Below are 26,907 nucleotides of genomic sequence, written 5' to 3' on the forward strand. Positions count from 1 at the left end.
CTAATGGTTACAAGAATTAGAGCTCAGCAAATTCTTTTTGACCTATTCTCATAAAATTACATTACAAAGTAAAACTATTCCTTTAAGTTGCTTTTGTTTTGTAACCATTTTCCTGTTATAGCAATTAAGTAAATTTTTAATAAGATCAAGGTAGGATTGCTTTTATTAATATACTTTGTCATTAATGTGTTAGTATGTTGATCTTCTAGAAGTTTTTCCTAAGTTTTTCCATAAGTGAGTTCATGTTGGATTGTCCTTTATTATAAATTAAAAGTAGTCATTTACACTAAAAGCAACAATTTTTTGTTTACTTCCATTAACAATGCTTTTGCAGAAGATGGTGCAGACAGAGGCCATACCTAGCAGTGGCTCAAACCTAAACCTTTGCAAACTTGAGCAAAATTAAAACTGTCCAGATTTTTTTTTTTTGCTTATGGCTTTTATTGCTTTTTGTCTTTTCACCTTCTTTGCTCCTGTCCATCACCTCAAGCCTTGGGGAAGAGTGTTGGTCTCTGGGGCAATGTGGAGGTGTCTTCCTTTCCTGTACTGACAAGCTGAACAGACGCACCTTGTTGGTTCGACCCATCAGCAACCAGGACCCTTTCAGTAATTGCTCTGGCTTCTTTCCTTCTGTAAGAAATCATTTTTAAATTACGCTACAGAACTCCCATTAACAGGAACCCAGAGAAGGAATGGAACTATCCATAGAGTCAACTCTTGATTTTTATCTTTCTCTGTATCTTTCGCTTTATAAATGAACTATTATGTATTCTTAAATTATAGACTGTTTGCACTATAATCCAGTTTGTTTCTGGGTTACTTGAATATGCTGGTTTATTGAATATAAACTAATTATCATCATCATTGGAAAATCAAAGTGGGATGTTATGTATGTTTGTTAAATTGTACATATACTGACTGATCAAGAGTTGACCATACTGCTTTCGTTATTCCTTTTATGATTCTTCCTTGCACTGCTTTTTCCCCTATTATTATGCTGTTTCCTTCTCAGAACTAACTCCAAGTGCCTTATTTATTTGGTGCCTCTTAAGTCTGGACAAGGTTGTACATCTGTCAATTACTAGATGAAAGAGGAATACTAGACTGTATACCAGTGGGTTTTAGAAATTTAAAACTTTTTTTTCCCCTGGTGGTATAAAATATCTGAATATATTATTAAGCTAGTTCTTTTAAATGATATTTTTAAGTCAATAAAAATACATGTAAATTTTAAATATTGAGTAGATTTTCACAATGGTAATAGAAATCCTCTTAAGAAACTATTAAGTGCAAATGTTATTATTTTCTCAGCATCTGAAAACTAGTATTTATTTCCCCTTTTTTTGTAACTTAAAAGGAATTAAGACATATATCTTTAAAAATAAAGTGTAAAAATTAGCCAAATATTTTAAATAATTGTGTTCTTAGATTTAGTGTTTAACGCGGTAATTGCATAGCAAATACTAGTTTCTGATTTGATTTTTTAATTTTTTCTAGTCTAGTCTGGATAAAAATTGTCCCTAAATGTGGCCTTTGTATTAATGGACATTCTGTTTAGATTTATTTTCTTCTCTTTAAATGTTCATTAGCATCCATGAGAAGCTTTCTTAACAATTTTAACATGTATTCATGAAAGCAAACCAAAATTATTGTTAATGTGTTTTAGAATTTTATCAATTTTTCTAAATTTTGAATTTTCTTAACATTTTAATAATTATCATTGGCCTGACTTTCATTTTAAGTAGTAGAAAATATTATTATTACTTTATGAAAGGTAATACTTATTTCAATTCCAGCTAGTATTCATCCATACTTTCTGTTTTTTCACTCATTCTACTAGCGCAGGTAGGAATGCAGCTCTTTAACACACTTTCTCTCATGGGTATTTACCTTTTAATACCTACAGTCAACATGTTTAAAACTATCTTTACCAAATCAAAACATTTGTACTTTCAATACTTTTATACTATTATAAAATACTTTTATACTATTTCCAGGATTCAAATGTTGCCATTAATTAAGCTTTGAGGTGATTCATCTGGATTATGGTTGGTTCTACCCCTCGACACCTTAATCCCCAGTTGAGACACCTAGAGACAGTGTGGCTGTGGCCTCTCCCGTTGCAGCCACCCACAGCACCCAGGTCCATCTACGTTTGCCCGCAGTTCAGCATCATAGTGATGAGATTGCAATCACTTTTTCTTGTTTTACTGTATTTCCTTTTGTTTTGAGGGTAGAAAGCCAAAAGAGAGGGAAATAAGATAAAATGAAGTGAGAAAGTTGGACAAAGTAAAAGATGTTCTGAGGGCAGGACAATTATATGAAAAGTTATTATATTGCATATCTATTTAATGCTTACTTTACAAGCTCTTTTTAATGGTCAAAAAGTTGATTTTGAGATACTTTTGCATAGGTAAATTTTATCTTGTCTTTCTTCACTATAAAATCCAAATTTAAAACAAAATTAACAGAGCACTGAGTTTCATACTATTTTATTCTCATTGTGTGATAGGCAACAAAATGAGAAGCAGAAAATAGAAGTAGAAGAGGTTTACTGATGATGGAATAACGTAGGCTCTGACATATTGTTGCTTTGCTCCTTCTCACTTTTTTCTTGTTTATGTGAATGTATTTCCTTCTTTTTCATTTTTCCTGGTTCACTTCCTCTCTTAACATCACTCTTTGAACTCCAATAACTAAAAATCTTCATCAAGCCTTGGGAAGAGGGGTTGTATTTTGAGTAATTATACTTTAATTTGCAAAATAGAATTTTATGTACATTAATTGGTTCAGGAAAACTTTTCTCAAAAATATCCTTTTTATATGTTGAGAAATTCAAATTACATGTTTTATTTTACTCTGAAAAATATGCTCTTTTACTATAATTTTATAGTGTTCAATTTGAATATAAGTTTATTGGACAAGTTTTGTCACAAGTACTGAAGTTGTTATGATACAATTTTCAGTCTTAATCAGATATTTATGTGTGTTAATATGGTATTAAATCCAGGGAATATGAGTTGAAAGAGAGTTGTTAGGTAGGTTTTATAAACAATATGATAGTCCCGGAAAATAGACAAGTTCTAAAAGAAAGCTATTTTTGTCTCATGATACCATTTTTTCTTTATATGCATTAAATGGTTAATTCAGTTATCAAAGTGTGATATCAGTGATGCTTGTCTTCATATATATTAGTGAGATTACAGAGGAAAATCTTTGTTTTTATAAATGTTAAGTCAAGTGAAGTCAATCAACTTTTCAGGTTGTTGATCACCAATGAAAATACATAACATGGTTATTTCAATTTTTCTTTCATAAACCCTGTCTGACCCAAATTATGACAGCGTATTGCTACTTTTAATGAAAAATTATCAAGAATGAAAAGATAAATCTATATATGAACTGTTCCAAATTCTGAGTGTTGTAGAAAATGTAGAAATTATAGAAACAGGCACAAAGAGGTTAATTACCTCTCTCAAGACCTAGAACTACAACCCAGGATTCCTAACCTGAGTTCAGTCATTCTGAGTCTTAGAGGCTTTTGCCCTGTCTGTAGAATTGATTAGTAATGTGCTCGTTAAGTGTGTTTTTATTTTTTTATTTATATTAAACATCTGATTAATCATGGGGAAAAAATATTGACAATAACAAAAGATAATAGTACCAACCTAGATTGTTTTCTGCTTTCAAATTCTTTTTTTTTTCTTTTTGAATAAAATATGTATTGTGATTTCCTCTTTCTGGAACAGACAACTGCAAAGCTTCTAGATGGCTCTCATCAGCAGCATGGATTTCTGTCTTTGACATACACAAAAGCTGTAACAAAAAATGTTCGCCACAAGTTAACATCAAGAAATGAGCGAAGAAGTTTTCATAAGTTATCTGAAGGTTTAACAGATGGTTCCCCTCATTTTCTTCATGAAATACTTCTTTCAGCACAAGCCTTTGATATTGTCCTTTGTTTTCCTTTACTTAATGCCATTGCAAGTATATTTCAAGCAAAACTACCAAGAACCCAAAAAGAGAAAAGAAAATCTCCTGGTCAGCCCATGAGGACCCATACACTGACTTCACGCAATTTACCTTTGATTTATATCAACACAAGCGTAATCAGAATTTTTGTTCCAAAAACAGAAGAAATGCAGCCAAGTATTGAAGGTATTCTTTTTAGAATTTTTTTTTCCAGTCTTATTTTAAATAACTTTTAAATACTGTGTGTGTTTCTGACTCTGCTGATTACTAGAGTAAGAAATAGGAAATGTTTTTCTTTAGGTCTTTTGCTAATAAAGCTTATACTTTCTGTCATTTGTTTTGTTGACCTCCAATATTGTGTTCTATATACCTAAGATAACTAAAAATTGCTTTATAAAATTAGCCAACACTCCTCATACTGCACTAATGGAATAAATTATATTGGCAGTCTTGTGCAGCCATTCCCACTTTCTATCTCGAAAATGTTTTCATCACCCCAAGCAGTAACTCTGTACCTTACAGACTGAAGAATAACTCCCCCTTGCTTACTTTCTGTCTCTCTGAAATTGCCTGTTGTAGGTATTTCATATGAGTTGAATCAGAGAATATTTGTCCTTTTGTGTCTGGCTTATTTCGCTTAGCATAATGTTTTCAGGGTTCATTCATGTTGTATACCATGCATCATAATTTCATTTATTTTTATGGTAGAATAGTATCTATTGTATGTATATACCCCATTTTTTAAATCCAGTCTTCTATCAGACACTTGGATTGTTTCCACTGATGTTGTGAGTAATGCTGCTATATACTTGTCTGTTCAAACTCATTTTTGATTCTTTTGAGTATGTACCTCGGGGTTAAATTGCTGGCTTATATGGCATTTCTTTGTTGAGAATTCTATGGTGTTGATTAACCACCAATCTGCTTTGAAGCTTTTTTGACGAGGCAGGATTTGTAGTAGTTTCTGAATGATAGTATTGAGTCAACAGGAAGCATGAAGGGAGCTCCCTGTTAGTAAAGATGGTAGTACCTGTGGCTGAGCACCTTCACGATAGACAGAGGTCAGGGGTTTCATGGGTTGACCCTAGCCTCATTTTTCTGTCATACTCAGTGGTGGTTCATCAAAACAGGTTCTGTGCTTCATTGATTTGTATAGATGTCCAAAGGGATACTCACCTGGCTATTCGAGAAAAGGGAGGGAAAGGAAAAACTTTCTCTCCTTTGTGCATATATTTGTTTTGTTTGTTGGCTTATTGTTTTATGAACATTTAGTTAAATTTTATAATGAATACTGTGTATCACACAGTTTTGTTGATACTGCTTTAAGTTTCCCATTTCCTTGCTGTAACTAGGAAAATCTTCGATTGGTTGTAATTACAGAAGGTTTCTAGACTCTTCCTAGTTTATTTTTCAAGCTCCTTTGTTCTTTTTTGGTGCTGCTTGTGGTGGGATTTTTAAGGTATAATTTAAAAATTGTGACCCTGAAGTACCTGCCAAGCATGTAACCTTGAGTAAGAGCATATGAGGTGGAAGTTAGGGAAGGGACCTTGTTACAGCCATCTTTGGAAAATACTGTCTGCCACATTTCTCTGTGGACTTTTGGTTAATTTTGATCCTTTGCTTATATGAACACTTTGTGTAATAAACACCTTTTGCTGGTATTTTTCATGACTTGGGTGAGTATATATAGAATAAATTTCTAGCAAAAGGATTGCTAGATCAAAGGGTATCTACCTTAAAAATATTAAGGGGTGTCAAAATGCTCTCCTATAAATTGCCTGACCAGTTTATACTGTTTCCTTGGTGTCCTTGTAATAGGGATCTGTCATGCTTTTTGGTCTTTTGTCAGTCTCATTAGTGAAAAGTATACTTTTTTCCTAAAGAGTTGCTCATCTGTTCTTTGTCATTTATTAAGAACTCTGTGTGAAGCCTGTTGTTTGACCTGCATTGTATTGCACATATCTTTTCATGTTTTGTGTTTTTTTTTGCTATTTGACTCTGTGTGTGTGTGTGTATGTGTGTCTATGTGTACCCCTATATTTATATCAGCATGTATATCTTTGCTTATACCTGTTTTCATATCTGTATCTGAGATACTATCAATTGCCAAAACATGTGCCTATCCACTATATATATATATATATATATATACACATACACACACACACACACACACACATATATATAATGTCTTGACATATTATGTTAAATTTTGGGGCCACTTTATCTTTCTTCATTACTGCTGTAATTCAAATGAGCATAATATTTTTAATCAGATTAATTAAACTGAATGGAAATTATGTCTTATTGAGTGTGATAGCATACTGAAATGTTGCCATTTCATACTTCTTAGCAGAAACTATAAAACTATCTCCAAGCAGTTTGTGTCTTTCAGAGATGATTGTCAAACTGAATGTGACTGTATTTCCCATTAATGTACATAATCACTGGGTTACATATTATTGAACCTTCATTGTGTCTTCAGCTGAAAATATGTCAATAACTAATAGTACCTTTTGTTGATAGCTTAATGTGAGGTTGTCATTATAGTTGTGGCTTTATAAAAGTTTAACATTGCAGTGACAAGTTCAAATACCTTTGAGATTTTAGATGTTTTATTATATAGAGTTTATACTGAGAATCTTAAAGGAAAATTGAAGTCTCTAAAATGTTTTTATTTCATATTGAATTTTTAAAAAACTTAGCTATGAACAACAGTCTTTTATTGTCTGACAATTTCATGAAGATTCTGCTCTTTTAAGCTTTTGGTTACTTAATCAAGCTCATAATTTCAGATTTGTTCTTAGCCTTTTCATTTTCAATACATACTCTCTTGCCTCAAGAAAAGATAAAGTCTTTCAGACGTATGTTTCATTTTACATGAAATGTACAAGTTTCGAATAGTTCATCTGTAAAATTCAATAATAAAAATATATTTAACATTCTAATATTTAAAGAAGTTATATTAAAGTCTGGTTTTCGACTTGAATATTGCTTGCTTTATGTGCGATTATTATCAAGATTCTGAATCTACAGGTGTTTGACTTCCAGCTTAAGCTATTTATTTCATAACAGAGGGCTGTTTTTTGGATCTGATATGAGTCTTCTAGAGTGAGTAGTTCCTCATGAGGCTCAATTTTTAAAAATACAGTTACAGCAAAGAAGGAAGGCATTCATTTTCATGTTGAAAATGCTTCTAGAGGGAACACTTCCTCATTTGGTCCAACTATTAAATGCAGGTGAAATAAACCAAAAAAGGGAAGCTTGTTTTGTTTTTTTTTTCTCCCCAGCTATCAAATAACTAAAGACATGACTCAGGGCGCTTTCTTGTATAAATACCTATTTTTTACTAGTTTTTCTTATATCTCTGGATACATTTTGATAAGCTGAATACTTTCTATAATAAAATTGATTATTTTAATTTAGTTCATGAATGATATGCATTAAATGCTTTTTATTATTATTATATAACTTTGTAGTCAGTTTAATCTAGTGAGAATACTTTTGGCTCTAAGAGAAACAGAATTCTGTTCTTGGATCTGGCTTTGTGTGTAACACTAAGGACGTCATTTTTCTTCCATATGTACCTCATTTACTGCAGTGTTTCTATTACATTTTAGACTTTCATATGGTGGGTAGTATCTGTAGCCTGGAAGAACAGTTAGCAAGTACACTAATCGCACTTTTGTGGTATGGTCTGTTCTCCAGGCTTACTATTTATTGATTTAATTGATGCCTTCTGCTTAATCAGAGGTTTTACCCACATGAAACTATTTGATAAGCCTGACATAAAATGCAGGATCTGTGAAATGTAAACAGGTTTCATAGTATAAGCACCTATAATCAAGCCAGACCTCTAGTCATTTGAAAATAGTGTAACTTCATGAGAAGTAGTGTTTAATTTGATCTTTTTTGCTGTGGACATTCAAAAATATCATCTGTGTTGCAGCATCCACATGCTGATATTTATTATGATTGCTCATCTCTTTCTTCCCCCTTTGCTGTCTTTCCACTTCCCCTGCCATTTTGCCTCTCCCTTATGTACATCTTATTCTGGTTCCTTCTTTTCCTCGCTGAATATCTTTCTTCTTATTTTTTCTGATTTTCCTAATTCTGACTTTCCTTTTTAGACTAATCTAAGTCAGACCATACCAAGTGTTTTGTCGAAGCAGCTGGAAATAATCTCTTAGCTTTTGCATTCTTTGGGCACCACAGTTTGGGAAATATGGATTGTATGCCTTTGTAGGCATGTTCTGTTCAGGATATTCCTGAGGTCTTGCAGAGCCAGTCCTTTTCTGTTCCATTTGTGGCAGATGATAGTTCTTTGAAAGAAATTATGAATTTTACTATATGTTTTCTTCAAAACCCAGAAAATTGTATATTGTTAACAATTTTTAAACAATTTTGAACAGCTACTGCAGTAGACTCATCTGTGGGGAAAGAAGGAATAAATTTAATGTAAATTAATGAGGGCATCCAAAAAAGCTCTTTATTCCAAATAATTTTTTAAAAAGACATTGAATTAGCCAATGGCTTATAGAATTGTTTAGCTTTGTAACATGAGAACATGTGATAAATTTTTTTTAATTCAGTTTAACGAATCAGAATTAATATACCCTTTTACCTTTTCTTGTTTTCTGAAAATACTTACCTTAGTTTTAGGTTCCATTAGGAAATAGGACTTTTACACAAGTGTGAAATTACTATTTCTCAAGCAGTTCCACAGTAGAAATTATTAACATTAAAAAGTGCCTAGAATAGCAAGTTGAAAAGCCCTTATATATTAATCAGTTACTTGTTTTTTTCTTTCTTTACTGTTGCAGCCTTCAGCTCACGTTACACCTTAAAGTGCTCTTGTGTGTTCCTATATGTGTGTTGTATTAGTACAATTATGTAAATTCAAACAACTTGGAGAATTTGTTACTGACTTTTTGATATCCTTTAATGTATTTGTAAGCAACAGTACAGTGTTGAAAACCAAAGGTTGAAAATCACTTGGGAGAAAAATGTAGTAGTATCACATCATGAAATTAGATAAATACGCTACTTCAGTATTACTTATATATAATTAATATTGCATGTTTTTATGTTGGGTGAATTATTTTATTGCCATTTTTAATTGTCTGTGCAGAGAAGTACTTAGTGGGATATAAAAGAAACAATGGACAGAGCATTGAATATTTCTATTTTAAGCATATTTTTTCTTGTCCTCATTTATGGTCTTATCTTAATGTATGTCTGTCCCATTCTTCAAAATTTCTCCTTATACATGAGGTTGTGCACAGATCCACTGTTTCCTCATGAATCTACTTTTTTCGTTACAGTTAATCAGACAGCAAAGGAAGATACCATGGTTCTGAAGATTGGCTCTGTTGCTATGGCTCCCCAGGCTGACAATCCCCTTGGCAGATCCGTCCTCAGGAAAGATATTTACCAGTAAGTTTATTTTCTTATGTCCAATTTTGCCAACAGTTTCATACTGCGAAGAAATACACTGATCAATAAAACTTGTATAGTGTGGCCTGCAGAAATACTTTTCATTCAGGATCTTTTGATATTTAAAACCAGGTTTTTCTGATTTTCTTCAGTTGTGGGTTTTTAAATTCATTCAGACAAATCAAGTATTTCTGTGAAGTGTTGATGAATAACAGAATGTAAGTACCAAGTCACCATAAAACTGAAGAAGCGCAGTTTGGAAAATTTTAGCAGACTTCAAATTTGACCAAATCTCTAATCACATGAGAAAATGAGGTCCTTTCTAGAACTACCACATCTTAGTGTAGTCATATTGTATCACACTGAAGCATTTTCTTAATTTAGCTATAAGCCATTATTTGAAATTTAGGACTGTGCATGTCATATGGATCAAAGCTGTAAAGAAAAGCAAACTTCTAAGGAGAAATTTCACAGTAAACACTTTCTGTGAAAATGCCATGCTCTGGATTTTGTCACTGAGTATTTGCAAACCACACCAAGCATATATGGAGAACTAAACTGGTGAACACATGTAATCAACATGATAAAAATAATATATCATTCATACTGAAGTTGGCACAGCTGCCAGACACAAAAGTACAGTTGCAAATAATACCAAGTGAGAAAAGTCACAGAAATACAGATGAACAAGTGTCTTATTTTTCCTGCTGGTCTGTTTTTCAGATGTTATATTCTCTTACTCTTACAAGAAATACATTTCTACTGTTCTCCAATAAATGTTACTGCTAGGAAAGATTCTGATTTTTATAATGCATTTACCACCTAGAGGATGACAACTATTTTTACTTTAAGTGGACCTATGAATTTTGTTTTCTCAATTTTTTCTGTTATTAGAATTGATTTGTTGTTGTTGTTTTTTTTTTTTTTTTGCCTTTGAATTCTATATCTTGCTTACTTTGTTGTGTTACTTTTTTTTCTGGTAGCTTATAGTAGGCTTTAAGTAGGCTTTAGGAATCATCTAATCTGGTTTCCTTATTTATAGATTAGGAAATTGAGGAGCCAAAAGAATCACTGTCCCTAGTCAAGTAATGACAGAGCCAATATCACCACTCATGCTTTGACTTCCTTAGTATCTAAAGAAAGGATTACAGTAGAATCCTTTGTGGGTGAAAGCAATTTCATTTTCTAACATTTGGAAATTCTATCAGGTATATTTATCTTTTCTTTTCCACTTCAGAAATAAGTGGTCCTCAAAGAGTTTTCTACTTTACTTTTGGTGAAAGAAATATGTTTCTTATTAAAAGACCCTGTCACCATCAATAAAGTGAGTCACTAAAGGTATTAACTTCCTCTCCTCCTCTACCCTTTCTCCTTTCTGGCTCTCCAGCCGTCATTTATGAAGATGTGACTCTCGTCTTCCTGATTCATCGCTTCCTCCCTTTTGTCCTTCTTGAATGTTCTTTTCCCATCAGTCTCTCTCCTTACTCACTTCTTGATTTTTTTTCGAGACCTAACTTTTCATTCCCTTTCTGTATTTTTCTTCATTCTTTACCTTTCTTCCCTTTACACATTTTTTCTTTCTTTACTTTCTGCCTTCTTTCACTATATCTCACTTCCTTCCCTGTTTCACTGTCTTAATAGTCTGACTTATTTGATAGGATATGGAATTACAATGCCAAAAAGTACATTAAGTCTGAAAATGTGCATTATCTCTTTAGATCTTCAGTGCCTCACATCCTGCCTCACAGAAAATATGTAAAAATATGTACACAGAAAGTACATAATGGCTGTTTTATGTTTCTAGAATAAATGCTCTTACTTTCTTTTTCTAACTGACAAAAAGCCAAGGCGCACACAGAATATGTATGTATTTTTCCAAAAGCATATGCTTCAGTTGCGGAGCATTTCAGAATCTATCTTAGAATCCTCTTCAGTTATTTTTAAATTCATACTTCTATCATTTAGTCCCTCCCCTGATTATGTGATTTAGCAATTTCATTCTCTTGTTCCCTTCCCATATGTTTTTACTTCCTCTTTCTTTTAATCTGCCTTTTGTGTTTCTTCTTTCTTTCTTGTTTTTGTAACTTCCTTAATGTGATAAATGGCTTCTGTAAAAAAACCCACAACTATTATAGTTTATAATCAATAACTGGGTGCTCTCCCCTTAATATCAGGAGCAAGACATCACTTCTGTGTAGCATTGTATTAGAGGTTGAAGACAGGGAAGTTAAATAGGAAAATGAAATAAAAAGCATTCAGATGGTAAGAAAGAAAAAAACTATATCTTTTTGCTGATGACATGATCTTATATATGGAAAATCCTAAGGCAGCCTCTGGAAAACTTTTGGGCAAATAAACTAGTTCAAGAAAGTTGCAAGATATAAAAAAAAAGTCAGTGTACAGTTAACCCTTGAGCAATAGGTTCAAAATATGTGGATTTTTTTCTAATAGTAAATACATTACCACACAGCTCATGGTTGGTTGAATCTGAGATACAGAAGGGATGTGGAGGGCTGACTAATGGACTTGGATGCCTCTGGATTTTGGTGTTCCCAGCGGGTCTTAAAATCAGTCCTGCACAGGCACCAAGGAACGACTGTGTAAATACCAGTTCACAACAGCAATAAGCAAAGAACTATCCAAAAGTGAAAGTAAGAAAACAATTCCATTCATAATATCGTCAAAAAGAAATTAAATTGTTACAAATAAATTTACCAGAAGAATCAGAAAACTTATACTCTGAAAACTACAGAATATTGTTGAAAGAAACTAAAGAAAATCTAAATACACAGAATTATAGCCCAAGTACATTGATCAGAACACTTAATATTGTTAGATGTCAATCCTTCTTAAACTGATCTGCAGATTCAATATGATCCACATCAAAATTTCAGCTAGCTTCTTTGTAGAAATTGGCAAAGTTTCTAAGATCTATAAGGAAATTATTCATATGGAATTTCAAGGGATTCCAAATAGCCAAAACAGTCTTCAAAAAGAACAAAGTTGAAGGACTCTCACTGCTAAATTTCAAAACTTATGACAAAACAATAGTAATCAAGCTAGTGGAGTACTGGTATGAAAGTAGGATATCTAGACCAATGAACAGAATTGAGAGTCCAGAAATAAACCGTCCACCACATTTACCGTCAGTGGTTTTTGATAAAGGAGCCAAGACAACTCAGTGGTAAAGAATACTTTTTTCAACAAATGGTATTTAGATATCTGAATATCCACATGAAGTTGGATCCTTACCTGACACTGTGTATAAAAATTAAGCCAAAAGGACCAGAAATGTAAAATTAAGAGCTAAAATTCTGAAACTTACAGGAGGAAGGATAAGAGTAAGTCTTTGTGACCTTTTATTAGATAATGGTTTCTTTAAAATGACATCAAAAGCATAAGGGAAAAAAGAAAAAAAGATAAAATGAACTCTACCAAAATTATAAATTTCTGTGGTGCAAAGGACTCTGTCAAGAATGTGATAATCCACAGAATGGGAGAAAATATTTACAAATCACGAGACTTGTATTCAGAATATATAAAGAACTCTTAGAGCTCAATAATTGAAGGATAGATATATTGAGTTCAATATATTATTACAACTATTTTCCACTGTTTTTTTAAATCCTTTTTTCAGTGTGACTTCCAGCATTTTTAAATTTAGATTGGCGGCTTTGATTGTGGTTTGCATTATATTTCTATTGAACAGTGCAACACTGTAGGGAGGCCCATAAGAAATACAGGACATGTCACCCTTGAGACATTTCAAATGGAAGATGAATTGATTTTAGTTGGAGTTGTAAACCAACCCCAAAGACTGGACAGAAATGATCCACTCCTTATCCACACTGCCTTATGAGAAAAGATGTACTTTCTCTGGGCAAAAAAACATTGACTTCTGTTTCCATAGTCTTTATACATGGTATCTGATATGTATTAAAAAAAAGACAAAAAGATACCAAAAAAGCAGGAAGATTTGACCCATTATTAAGAGAAAATTTAACTAATAGAAAAAGACCCACAAATGACTGAGATTTGAAGTAAGTAGACAGAAGTTTGAAATAATTGTTATTAATACTGTAAAGAAATATGTTGAAAAGATGGAAGATTTCATATAAATGAGCTCTATTTAAAGTAAATTCCAAAACTGAATAATACAGTATCTGAAATTAAGTACTCCTTAGATAGCCATAATACCAGATGGACAAAGTAGAAGAAAGGATTAGTAAACTTGGAGATAGTTTCAGACAAATTATCCAAACTGAAGCATAGAGAGAGAGGAGGGACGAAGTAGAAAAGAAGAAAAGAACGTAAAAGAGAACAAAAGGAAAACCATGTGGAGTAGTCAGATGGTCTAACATATGTGTAAAGAGAGTACAAGAAGTAAAAGAAAGTAGAAGAAAGATTGAATGGAATAAAAGAAATAATTAAAGAGATAGACCTCGTGACTCCTCCAAATTTGTCAAGAATCATTAACCAGCAGGCCCAAGAAGCCTATCTTCAATCCAAGCAAAAATAAATGCAAAGAAAACTACACTTAGAAGCATGTTCAAATGACTGAAAATCAAAGAGACAAGATAAAGAGACCCCTTCCTGATGGACTGAGACAGGATGCTGAGCAAGAAGAGAGAGAATACAACCATGTCTTTCTCTCCCAACAGATTTCAAGGCCTAACACAGATTGCAGGAGAAATGAGATGCCTTTGTCTTTTTTGAAGTTTGAGAAAATCTTAAATTCAGCCAGTAAAATATATATATACGTAGATAAAAAGACATGTTACCTTTGAAGAAAACAGTAATACTGAAATAAAGGAAGGTCTTAAATTTGAAGATGAGAAAACTCCTAGTGGCCATGGTGTCAGTCTTCAAATACTTGGCCTATTTGTGTCATTCTTTCTGAGACTAAGAATAGACCTAAAATGATTAAATTAGTTGATATAATAATGACTAACTGCAGCTGATATTATATCAACTGATTTAATATCAACAATATCAACTGCAGTTGATATAATAATATACTAACTGCAGCTCAGTGTTATTAAGATCTTTCAAATTATAAGTCTAATAATGAATGGGACTTCCCTGGTGACACAGGCAGTATAGAATCTGCATGCAGTGCAGGAGACCTGGGGACTATTGTTCACAAGCCATTAGCAACCCACTTCAGTACTCTTGCCTGGAAAATCCCATGAACAGGGGAGCCTGTTAGGCTGCAGTCCATGGGGTCACAAAGAGTCGGACACGACTGAGGGACTAAACTTACATTCTCACTTTTCATTATCTAATAAATGTGTTATTAGGAGCCCACTCTGCATCAGGCACTATTTTAGGTATTGAGTATAAATCAGTGTGGAAGACAAAGAAAAATCCCTGCTACTAAATTTAATGAAGGAGAGAGACAGTTGTTCGGTTGCTAAGTCATGTGTGACTGTTGAGCCACCAGGCAAGCCCAGACTGACAGTTAAAAATAAATATATATTCAAGTATATTAACTATAAGATGTGCTTACTGAGGCAGTCTAACAAGGAAGAAGACAGGAAGGAGGAAACTGGAGGTGGACAGCATGGCCCTGATCAGAGGCTACTCCCTGAGAAAGCTCGGGGCCCTGAAATAGGAGTGCAAGGGAGAAGCCAGTGGCAGCTGTAGCAGTGTGTGCCTGGAGACAGCTAGGCTGTGAGGGAGAGACATTACGGAGGAGCCACCTAGGCCATTGTGGGGGCTTTGGCCATTATGTTGAGTGAGATGTAGTTGTGGGGGGAAATAGTTCACACATGCACAGTTTAAAAATACTTACCTTTATTGTTTTCCGAGTATCAACCTATTAAATGACGAGCTTCACCAGCAGGGAATAAAGATATACAAAAGAGGTGAAATCTGTCTTCAAAAACAGAGTCAACTTCAAAAAAGCAAATGGGAGTTTGATATTTATCTAAAGAAGTTATGTTAAGGATTATTTCTATTATTTGAGTCAAATATATGTGTGATATGGAGTTCTTTTGATTATTAAGGAGTTGATTTTTTCATCACATGAGAACCTTCAGAGGGTTTGAGCAGAGAAGTAGTGTGATTCAGTTTATATTTGGGCACATAATTCAGGTCAACACGGGAAGATTAGACTGTAGCTAGGGAAGGACAAGGTTCTGTGGCTGTTGCAGCAATCTTGGCAGGACATTATGGTGGTTTGGCCCATGGTTGTGGGTGTGGAGGTGGTGCAAAGTGGTCAGATTTTGGAAATATTTTAGAGGTAGAGCCAAAAGAATTTGCAAATGGATTACACATGGGGTTTGAGACAGGAGATAAGGATAATTCAGTTGTATGGTGTAAGCAACTAGAAGGATAAAATTAACCAAGGGAAGGAAAACTGAGGGAGGATTTACTTTGGGAGGCTGGGCAGGTGGAGATCAATTTATTTTTGAAAATGTTAACTGTCTCAGGGTGTTCTAAGCTATCCATTGCTGATCAACTACATGAAAGGTTGAGAGGGGGTTATGATTTATGTTGAGTTAGACCAGTGCTTCTTAAATTTAATGTACATATAGATTACCTGGAGATCTTGTTACAATGCAGGTTTTGACTTCAGAGGTGTTGAATGAGGCCTGAAATTCAACATTTCTATCAGGAGTGATTGGGAAAGACACTGATACTGCCTCGTGCTAATGTGCTGCTTCAAGGACCGCACCTTGCGGTCCAACAATTTCCAAAAAAGTTTTTAAAAAAAAAGGATTTAAAAAAAAATACAGATTTAAGAAATGTTAATCATTTTACTGCTAAAAATTCAAACATTATGAAAGGTGATACCACAAAAGCTGAGTATTCTCCACTCCCATGCTTTCCTACCCATTTCCTAACAGAATCACTCAGTGGAGTCTGTTTTAAATTTCATAATTCATATAAACTTTTCAGTTGATAGTGTAAAATAAAACTTCTGTTAATTTACTAACACCCTATATGAATTCATACTTTATTATTATTCTTAAAAGCATCTGATCCACTAGAAAACAGCAGAAAGTACATGTTATTTCTTCAGTGTTCAAGCCGAGCTGTGTATAGTCTTGAGCTCCTTTCCTAACTGTCTATGCTCTTTGCCTGCTTCCTCCTGGCCTACCAATCTACCTAGCTTGCAACTGCTTGTTCCTGGAAAAGCCAGTCTTCCAGTCAGTTCAACTCAATCTGAGATTTTCTTTATTTTTTAATTTATTTATTTTTAATTGAAGGATAGTTGCTCCACAGCATTGTATTGGTTTCTGCCATACATCAACATGAATCAGCCATAGGTATACATATGTCCCCTCCCTCTTGAACCTCTCCCACCTGCCACCCCGTCTCACCCCTCTAGGTTGTTACAGAGCCCCGGTTTGAGTTCCCTGAGTCATACAGCAAATTCCCATTGGCTATCGGTGTTACATGTGGTAGTGTATATGTTTGCGCATTACCCTCTCCTTTGCCCCCACCCCTCTGTCCGCAGATCTGTTGTCTATGTCTGCATCTCCATTGCTGCCCTTCTAATAGGTTTATCAGTACCAATGAGATTTTCTTATTCTGTGTAATGTTCAACCATTTCCCTGACTTAACACAGAAATTCTGAATTACAGACAATCTGGCCTGACATTAAGATTTTCCCTTTATCTTGCCCAGCCTCTTTTCCCGAGCCATAATTCAAGTTCTTGTCTCAGGCTAAAAGAGAAACAGAGAAACAATTAAGGATGAGATTATAAAGGCAGACTTTTAAAAAATTTACCTATGCTGGCAGTGTTCCTTCATAGACTGACTTAAGGAAATTAAAATAAAATAGGGATTATAAAGAAGTATAATTAAAATGCCTAAATGTTTTGTAACTTTAAATATATTAAGAATTAATAAAAAAGATTTTAAAAGAATTTAATAAATTTGCTTACTCTTGTATAAATGGTTTATGTATATATTTTTAGAAACTTTTTGTTCCACAAATGCTGGTACATCATCTACAGCTCATTAATTATAGTGGTTTTGGTTGTTTATTAAAAAATGAAAATAGGTCTCACTTAGGATCTTAAGCCATTTTATAGTATAACTGCTATTAAAAAAATTACATTGGATTTATATTATTCTCTTCCTAAGACTTTTCTAAAAATTTGACTGTGATCCTGAATACTCTGTAAGTAGCTGATGTGAGTTTTGTTTTAAATAATTTTTCAAAAATAGCTTTCTGTATCAGAAGTAGAATAAACAGCTATATAGAGTCATTAGTACAGTAGGGATCCTTGAGACATTTATGCCATTCATTACATGACTGGATGCATTAATTCAGTCATTAATTCATTTATTTATTAAATATACATTGATTAATTCAGTTATTTAACAGATATTTGTTGAGTGCCGATAGTGTATTTGACTCTAGTAATAAATATATATTTTTGAGTAGAGCTATGGTCCCTCCCTCCATGGAGCTTAAAATCTCAACCATGTCATTTGAGTCAGTGAAATTACATTGTAAAGCTCTGATAGATTTGATAACATTAATAATTTATACTTTTTCTATAACATTTCCCACAATGCCTAAATTGATGAAATAAGCAATATCAGAAGTTATGAATTTGTGCCCTAAACTTTTTTTCATGGTCCCATAAAGTGTCCTTATGTGTTCTGTCCTCCGTCTTCTGTAAATTACTGTGTGTGGAAAGAATGACTCCAGAAGTTCCATCTAGTTTTGCAGTTTTCATAGGAAAAAATAGAGAATAGTGTTCTTCAACTCTATTCAAATATTTTTTTCTTTTTAAAAGTAGCCAAGAGAATAGAAACTGTAACTTTAATTATTCATGAGGCCCTGTAAGTAAAATATGTCACTCTTCAGTACATTCTAAGTATCTTTAAAAACTTTATATTCCTAGTTTAAAAAATATTGTTTACAATTTAGTTTATTATTATTTGGTCATCTTGTTATCAAATGAAAATATGAGAGGTTAATATATGATTAAAAATAATTTATATGTCAACTGGTAGAATGACTTTTTAATATCAAATCTACCTTTATTTTAATCTATTGATAAACTAGTACTAGTAAGTTTTTAAAAGTGTAATAGTGTTTATGTTTTCAAAGTAAATATTACCAAAGTGTGTGCATATAAAATGGAATTCCAAGGCTTATTCTGACTGCTCCTTTACTCTATTGCCATTGTTAATGGTTAGGTTGACACTCTTTTAGGCCATTTGTGTGTCTGTGTTGTGTGTGTGTGTGACTGTCTCTGTCTTAAATAATGGGTTTGTACTCTATAGTTTGTTATGCAACTTGCTTGTGGGTATCCTTTAGTGTCATCGTATTAAGAAACACGTGTCTGTTTTTGAACTAACTGTTTTAGACGACATAGATCAAAAGACTCTTTAAAGACTACTTTTTTGTTTCTAACCAACAAAATATTCTCCATAATTAAAAAGCTCCATGAAAACTTAACTTTTGTAGAACATATTGTGACCAAGACTTCCCAGACTTCAAAACCTTATTATACCTGAGAAAATGTGAAAGGAAAATTGTTTTTTCCTTCAGTGAAATAGCTGCTAGGGTGGTCCTTGAAGAACAAATCAGTACCAGAAGGAAACTGAAATTAGTATAGCCTAAGTATTCTCTGTTACCATTTGAATCACAAAGGCCAAGTGATTCACAGTTCAACACTATTGTGTAAATTAAAATGTTCTAGGCTTTTTTGGCTTTAACATACCACTTTGAAACATTATTTGACTATAGTAGCTCTGTTAACATGTGTCAACAGTGCTCAATTTTTAACATGACAGAATCCCTATTAACCCAGTATGCATCTTCTTTGGTGATTTGACCTCAGCCTAGACTTCAAATTTTACCACTAATTGCTTTCTAACATAAGACATTTGTTCAAGTTAAATATTTTATTTGTCCCAGTAATGCTTAGTAATGCTATTCTATGGCCCTTATTTATGTATGAATTTTCAACTTTGTTGAAGTAAAGCTTTCTTGCAGCTTAGCCTTTCAAAGAGTTTTTGTTATGAAACTTTTCATTGGTGAGGTTATAGATACTTTAAAAATCTTTTTTCCCTGTTCAGCATTGTTAATTTTTTTTTTTTAAGAATCACACCTGTATTTTCATGTGTCATTTAAATCCCACTCTCTTTAACATTTCATGATCACTCTACTTAGAAGTAAACTGGCCTTCTTTACCAGTATCTGACCTACCTTCTATAATTATAACATAATAGTAACAACAGTAGCAGAAGTAGTAGTGGTAGCAGCAGTAATAGCTAACTATAATGTATGTTTTTTTGTGTGTTGAAGATTCTGCTTGATGCATTCAGTGCAGTGCTTATGCATCACAATAACCTTTAGAGTCAAGTATTAAGATTGTCTGTATTTTAAAGACAAAAAACTGAGTCTGTAGATATTAAATAATTTATCTTGAGCCACACATAAAGTGAAGACCAAAACCAGTTGCCATTCCCATTGTATAATTGCCAAAATACATCTTGCTGCCTGTAACTGAATTTAAGACAGACTGACTTTGATTTAACTAACTCTAGTTAACCAGTGTAAGTTTGAGGGTTGATTTTTTTTGAAGTTTCACATTCATATTCCATTAAATTTTATTGCTGTTTACGTGGTAGACTTTTTTTTTTTTTTTCTAACATCATTCTTGTTAATGGTGAATAAACTGGTACCAAGTTGAATTTTTAGTGCATTTTCCTTAGGTTCTGTAAAATATTCCAAATTGGGATGGATTTAATATTATAGATATTAGAGCCATAATTTATTTGTGGTGAAAACTCTGATAACCCTAGTGTTTTGAGGTCTTCAGTCTTGAGGATACTTGGAAATTAAAAGAATTCTCATTAGGTTGTAATTAATACTCATTTGCTGTTCAGAAAATAGCTCCCAGTAGCATACCTAGCTAATGATTTTGATTATTAGCTTTTTCTCACATCATTTATAAACTCTGAAGTAAATCATGATCAGATACAAATATTAACAAAGTTTTGCAGAATAATAAACTAAATATATTTTTGTGATTTTTATTTCCTAAGAAATATCTTTCTCTTTTTGCCTCAGTATAATTTAGTGATTACTCTGGTTCTGTCCCAAAGTTATGAAAGAAAAAGAGATAAGTTAAAACTATTTCTCTTTGTTTTAATGCTCTCTTCTACCCAGAGTATTCTTGCACATTATTATTTTTCTCTTAATTATATTGGAGAAAATACTGATTTTATTATTTTAAAGCAACTACATACTGTGTGTTCACAGGTATTTTTCATTCACCAAAATTATATCAAAGTTGAATATGTCATGGGGTTTCTCAAAATTGGGCTTTTTCTCTATAATCCTATACAGTTGAGAAATATAGTGTTTAAATGGGAATAGAGTTTATAGAATTAGATATATAAATTTGGAAGCCATTTAAGATTATGTGTTGTCTCCCTTGATAACTGCTCTGTCACACTGTCTAAAGTTCAGTCTTTTAATACCTATGCTAAAAGACTTAAAAAATAAACTAGTGATTTTAACAAATAATTTAGTTTATGCTTTTTTCCCAAAATATTCTGTACATTAAAAGAATTTTAAAATGCAGAAAAGCAGAACTCTTTGCTTTTGTAGTATTTTTAATTACGAAGTTTCTAAACTTTCATGTTTTACTTGAGGGACTATATCTTTCTTCTAATTGGACGTTTGTGAACTTCTACATACAGCTTTTGGTTCATGCCATAAATATTTGTGGGTCTTCTTATGTCCCTTATGGAATTTTATCTGTGACTAATTTATCCCATAGCTCTTTAAAAACTTTGTCAGTTGTTGGACTTTTCAACCACTTCTTTTTTGTAGACATCTGCTAATCCTTTTTAGTGCTTTCAGTACTTAATAGATTTGAATCTAATATTGGGTTTCAGCTTTTCTCCACAGAGAATTTCATTCTCTTAAAAATTGCCCACAAGCATCATTATATGAAAAATCCGTGGTGATTTTGGCAAAGGTTTTAAAGACACCTTTTATAAATGAGTCTTCTGACAGGTGTACCCTGGGTGTAGCTGTTTAAGTCATGGAATTTTACCTTCAAAGAAATATAAAGGTTAGGGGATATGATTCATTTTTACTTTTAAAAGACTTGCATTAGTAGAGTTCTTCAAGCATTATATGCACAATTTGTTTTCTGTGTCTTTATTGCTTTTTTTATGGGCAACTTTCACAACAGTGGTTGATCTCCATTTCTCACTGTGAACCTGATTTGATGCCACCAACACAGAAAGAATGGAAAAACATGTTTTCTTCCTATCCAGTTGATGAGAAAAGTTTACATTCTTTATAAAAACTAACTTTATGACTAACATTTCAGAAGTATAAACATTCAACACAAAAAAATGCATATTTCCTAAATAGAAGTTTTACTAGAAGCTTGTTAAAACTAAGCAGATTGTTCTTTAACTACTACAAATTGTCTTCTGATTTTTTATTGACTTTGATGTATAATCACTATACTAAGATTTTTTTAAATCATAATTTACTAAAACTCAATTAAGTACCTTGTTAAAAGTTTTAAATAAGTAGACCTTGACACAATTCAAAATGTAGATTTGCAAGTCACACAATTCCTTCACACAAAACTTTGACAATATTGTTTAATATTGTGGGTCTTATGATTTATGGGTATCTTGATTTCTCAAAGGGTTAATATTCCCAACATGAACTAACATTAAATTGATAGAACCAGTGAAATTCATGGTTGAGATTGACTTAATTTTTAAATTTTGTTCTCCAAGTGTACTTCAACAATTTATATAGGCCTGGACAACTGACAATTGAAGCATATGACCTACAGAAATTCATACATGAGATTAACATCCTTCAGATAAGCTTAACATCACCAACAGTTGTACATTATGCTTTGAAAAATTATCTTTATTTCAAAACAGAGAAAATGTGCTTTTCTAGAAATATTAATAATAGCCCTTCTTTATTCCTGATGAATGTACAGTTTAGGATGAGATATTGCTCTACTATATGTTTTTACAGTTTCTCTTAAAACCTGTCTTATCATCTACTTTAACACCGAGCTATAGTTCCAAAATACATTGCAGAGATTAAATTCTACAAAACCACACCCTCCCCCAATGATTAATTTCTTCCTAATTTTCTTTCTATATAAATGTTCTCAAAATAACCATTGTGTTGGCTTTTGGCAAGGTATGTTTCATATCTCATGATGTTAGGTTCCTAATCCTATAATGCATAGTGCTGGTTTCAAATAACTCCCTTTTAGCAAATCAGAGATATTGGGATAGTAGGTATTTAGAGTAGCTTGCCTGAAAGCTTTGTTTGAAAATACTGTTGGCAGACTTTTAGTCCCTGTCGTGTTCTTTAGCTGATCTAGTGTGAAGGCTTTGGATTTGGATTTGGCCTTCACCAAAGTAACTGCGTCTTTTGTGGCTTCCTGTAGCAGGATGTAGGTTTCTATGAATGTGTTTCTATTTGCTGCCAAAAGCTACCTCAATAACAGTGTTGAAAATGACTGTAAGTTCTACTGTCATACATTTCAGAATGTTATATTAAATATGTTTAACCCTTTTTATTGGTATTTTTGATGTTTTCCTGTAGAAATTCATGTTGAAAAAAATGTTACAGGATGATAGAATTTTGGGGGGTTTACATCATAATTTTTTATTGTGAACTTAGAAAGTCTATCTTATACTTATTTTAAGTACATTCTGGTTATATAAGGTACACTGGATATGTAATATCTTATGTACATTCCTGATTGTGGGTTTTAATTGAGGCAGTAACATCATCACGTGAAATTATACCCTAAACACTTTTCTGCTTAAAGACAGGTGAGTTTCTGGGATATGATGAATGTTCACTAGAACCACCGACATATAAGACAGCTCTTTAAAAAACAGTAAAACGTTGTGCTAAGTGTTATTGTAACTAAAAAGTAATCTGAATATTTATTTATTTATTTTTGTATTGGAGTATGGCCGCTTAGCAATGTCGTGATAGTTTCAGGTTAACAGCAAAGGAATTTAGCGATACATATACATACATCCATTCTCCCCCAAACTCCCCTACCATCCAGGCTACCGCATAACGTTGAGCAGAATTCCATATGCCATACACTAGGTCCTTGTTGGCTATCCATTTTAAATATAGCCGTTAAGTACAGGTCCATCCCAAACTTCCTAACTATCCTGTCCTCCCATCCTTTCCCTTCAGAAACCATCACATGCTTATTATAGTTATTCAGGTATACCCTGCTCAACATCCTAAATGGATTAAACAGGAGAGCTAAGATGATTGATTGATTGATAAAAGTCTTTGCTCAGCTTTGAGTTTAAGAATATTGTAAAGCGTACTGCAATGGTGGCTTTGTAACTTCAATTTGAGGAAGACCCATTTAACCCTTTCATGACTAGTGTCTGTTTTCAGCCAATACCTTCCAATCCCCTCCGCAAATACAGAAGCTAATTAGAAAGCAAGGTAGGAAGCAAGCATCTATGCATTCATTTAATATGTAGAACTAATAATAAATTACACGTTGTGTAAGAGAACTTGCTAACCAATAATGAGATGCTACTGCCCTTTGTCGTTTTAACATGAGAACAAAGAAGCTATTATTTTCTAAAGTGCCAATTTAAACAATAGCTATTAATACTTGCATTTATCTTTATATCTTATTTTATTCTGTGTCCACTAGTTCACTGCCGTGAAGTAAACTATAATTTTAACTGTTTTGTATGCTAGAAATACTTGCTGTCTGTTTGGAAACTCTGCATCCTCTGCTGGGAAGAAAGGTATTTCTTCAATGTGAAATACTTTTCTGGTACATCATTTCTCACACTGAGCTGTGAACAAAAACTTACTTGAAAATCATTCCACATTGACAAGGATAATGAAAAATACAAATGTTGATTGTAAAAATAGATACAAAATAGATCAATGCAAAGCTAATTTTTTAGCTTTCAAGGCTGGTTTGAACTTTTTTCCATATCTTTTTATTTTTTATTGAGTTACAACTTATAGTCAGGAAAGTACATTAATTGTATATAGCATGATGGACTTTCGCGTATATGTGTAGCCATGTTCCAGCCACCCAACTCCCTAGAAACTTTCCTCTTCCTGGCCCATAGAGTATCCTGCACTCCATAGATAGCCACTGTTCTTACCTCTATAGCCATTGAACAGTTTTGACATAACTAAATGTTAAAATGAATTAAGTTGTAAAAAATACTTTCTCAGCATAATTTATCATATGTAAATCTACTCGACATAGTCAAGTCAGTGTCAAATCACAGTTCAAAATAAGTGATTTCGATCAGAATTAAAAAAAATTTTTTAACTTCAGTTTGTCGTATCTTAATGTCAAATTATATATTCATCCACTATGATATTTTCCATGTAAGTCACTAATGAATATAAGGGAAAATAAAAGTGTCAAGTGTGAATATTAAAATTTTTATTAATATGCACCTCTATTCATTGGACACATTCCAAGGATATAGCTTAATAACTCTGGTTATAATTGAGGTTTTGAACCAATTTATGAATTTTATTTATTGGAACAGTTATTTGGTACAGATTGTCATATACATTATACATGTCTGTGGCATTTGTACATTAAAGAATATACTGCTTCTCAAAAAGAAATAATTATTTGTATTCCAGGACTTTATTGTCCTCTAACTGAATTGAATGTCATCCACGTATGGGTTTGATAAACTGACACAACAGTGAAAAGAGTCCCTGTCCCATGTCAGCTTATCAAACACACTGTGGACAGCACGTCTTTGGCACTGAAAAGATTTCCAGTCATTTAAGTTCTGGATAGAAGTCACGGAGCTCATGTTCAGTGAAACACAACCTCAGTATTTCCAGGTGATTTTAAATAACACCTGATAAAACTGAGGTATAGTCCCACTAAACTTTAAGAATTATCCAAAAACTAGGAAAAACAATAATGCGCATAGCTACGAATTACAGTGTCATTGGTTTAGTTAGCTGACTGAATGAATTTTGATGAAATATACAGTAATTACCTAATATCCTGTCATTCTAATAAACAGCATTTTTTTATACTGTAAACATATTTATGCTGTAGAAAAATAATAAAATTAAATGCTTTTTTCCCTATCCTAATTCTTATCACAACAGATATCCTTGTGGGAAAGTTATCCTTCAATCTGAATTGGACACTAATTTTTTCCGACTTCATATAATTATTTTATTTGAAACTATTCATTCTCAGAAACTTAGCAGCCATCATTTTGAATAGTGTAACTGAATCATTTGTACATTTTCCAGTTAAGTATAGGCATCTTAATATATTCTTTTAAAATTTATTCTTAGTACCATAAGTATATTCTGGTAAAAATCTCTAACTTATAAGGTGATAGAGTTCAAAACATGTTTTCTTGTATATTATTTAACTTTATTTACATATAGCTATAACAAAATAGTTCAAGCTGTAACATGGGTCAACTTGCCTGATACTATATCATATAAAATGTGAAAAAATACTTTTCCAAGTTTATTTTCTGTGCTTCTAACCCTTCGAAGAAGAAATTAGATTAAGCGGTTACAGTACCTCATCAGTGGCGCTCCATCTCTGTGCTGCAGGTAGAAACGTAGTGCATCAGTGCTGAGCAGAAGCTGCTCTTCCCTTTGGAGAAAATTGCAGTATCCAAGAGCTTTTTTAACAAGGGACCACTTTTAAATGTGTATGGTCACCTCAAAGGATATGTAGAGCATTTCCTGCCAGCAGGATTAGAGGAAGGAAGCGCCAGGCCAAAATGTTTGATGTGTGATGTACTGTAATTCCTTTCATGTGTTTGGTGGCTTTTATATGTTGATCAATGTTCTGCTACCAATTGTGACCTTGGTGTGGTCCAGGTCATTAAAATTTGACCTTCCTCAGTGTGTGGGGTCATTAACTATACCTAGCAGCATTATTATAATTAAGGATGCCGTTTTCTTTTAAATAACCACCTCTCATTTTCATTAAAATATTTATTTTTCATAATTGGATAACCCTCCTAGAGACTGATTTTCATGAAAGAGATGATTCAGTGTTTGAAACTGCCAATACTAACAAAATGTAGCTGAATGCTCGTTAGGGTTCCTTACTTTATCTTATATACCTGCTGTTTAAATCAGCATTTTCTTCCCATAGTTTCCTATGAGCATGTAAAGTTCACACTGGGGACTAGCTTTTTTATTTTTTTTTTAATTTTAAAAATTAATTTTTTCTTCCAGTTTTATTGAGATATAATTTACATACAGCTTTGTGTAAGTTTAAGGTGTGCAGCATAATGATTTGACTTACACACATCATGAAGTGATTACACAAAAATTTTTAGTGAACCTCCATCATTTCATATAGACACAGAAGGAGAAAAAATTATTTTTTCCTTGTGATGAGAATTCAGAATTTATTCAAAAAACTTTCATATATAACATATAGCAATATTAATTTTATTAATCATGTTGTACATTACATCTAGTTTTATAGTGTCGTTTTC

The 26,907-nt window shown here is 32.8% G+C and overlaps 1 protein-coding gene across 31 annotated transcripts in view; it reads left to right on the forward strand.

The window, feature by feature from the left end:
• Nucleotides 1-26,907, forward strand: part of VPS13B (vacuolar protein sorting 13 homolog B) — an 805,974-nt gene that overhangs the window by 438,890 nt on the left and 340,177 nt on the right. For 18 of the 31 annotated variants that reach the window (XM_086336078.1, XM_086336075.1, XM_086336083.1 and 15 more), the window contains 3 exons: nt 491-632; nt 3,750-4,158; nt 9,297-9,408. In XM_086336078.1, coding sequence (XP_086192204.1) covers nt 491-632; nt 3,750-4,158; nt 9,297-9,408 — 663 coding nt within the window. The remainder of the gene's footprint in view (nt 1-490; nt 633-3,749; nt 4,159-9,296; nt 9,409-26,907) is intronic. The other 13 variants (XM_086336091.1, XM_086336089.1, XM_086336090.1 and 10 more) reach the window with 1 other exon arrangement.

This window comes from Bos grunniens, chromosome 14 (genome assembly GCF_055505025.1).
Source record: "Bos grunniens cultivar Pamir isolate PY7600 chromosome 14, Bosgru_T2T1.0, whole genome shotgun sequence".
In the NCBI taxonomy this organism is placed as follows: domain Eukaryota; kingdom Metazoa; phylum Chordata; class Mammalia; order Artiodactyla; family Bovidae; genus Bos; species Bos grunniens.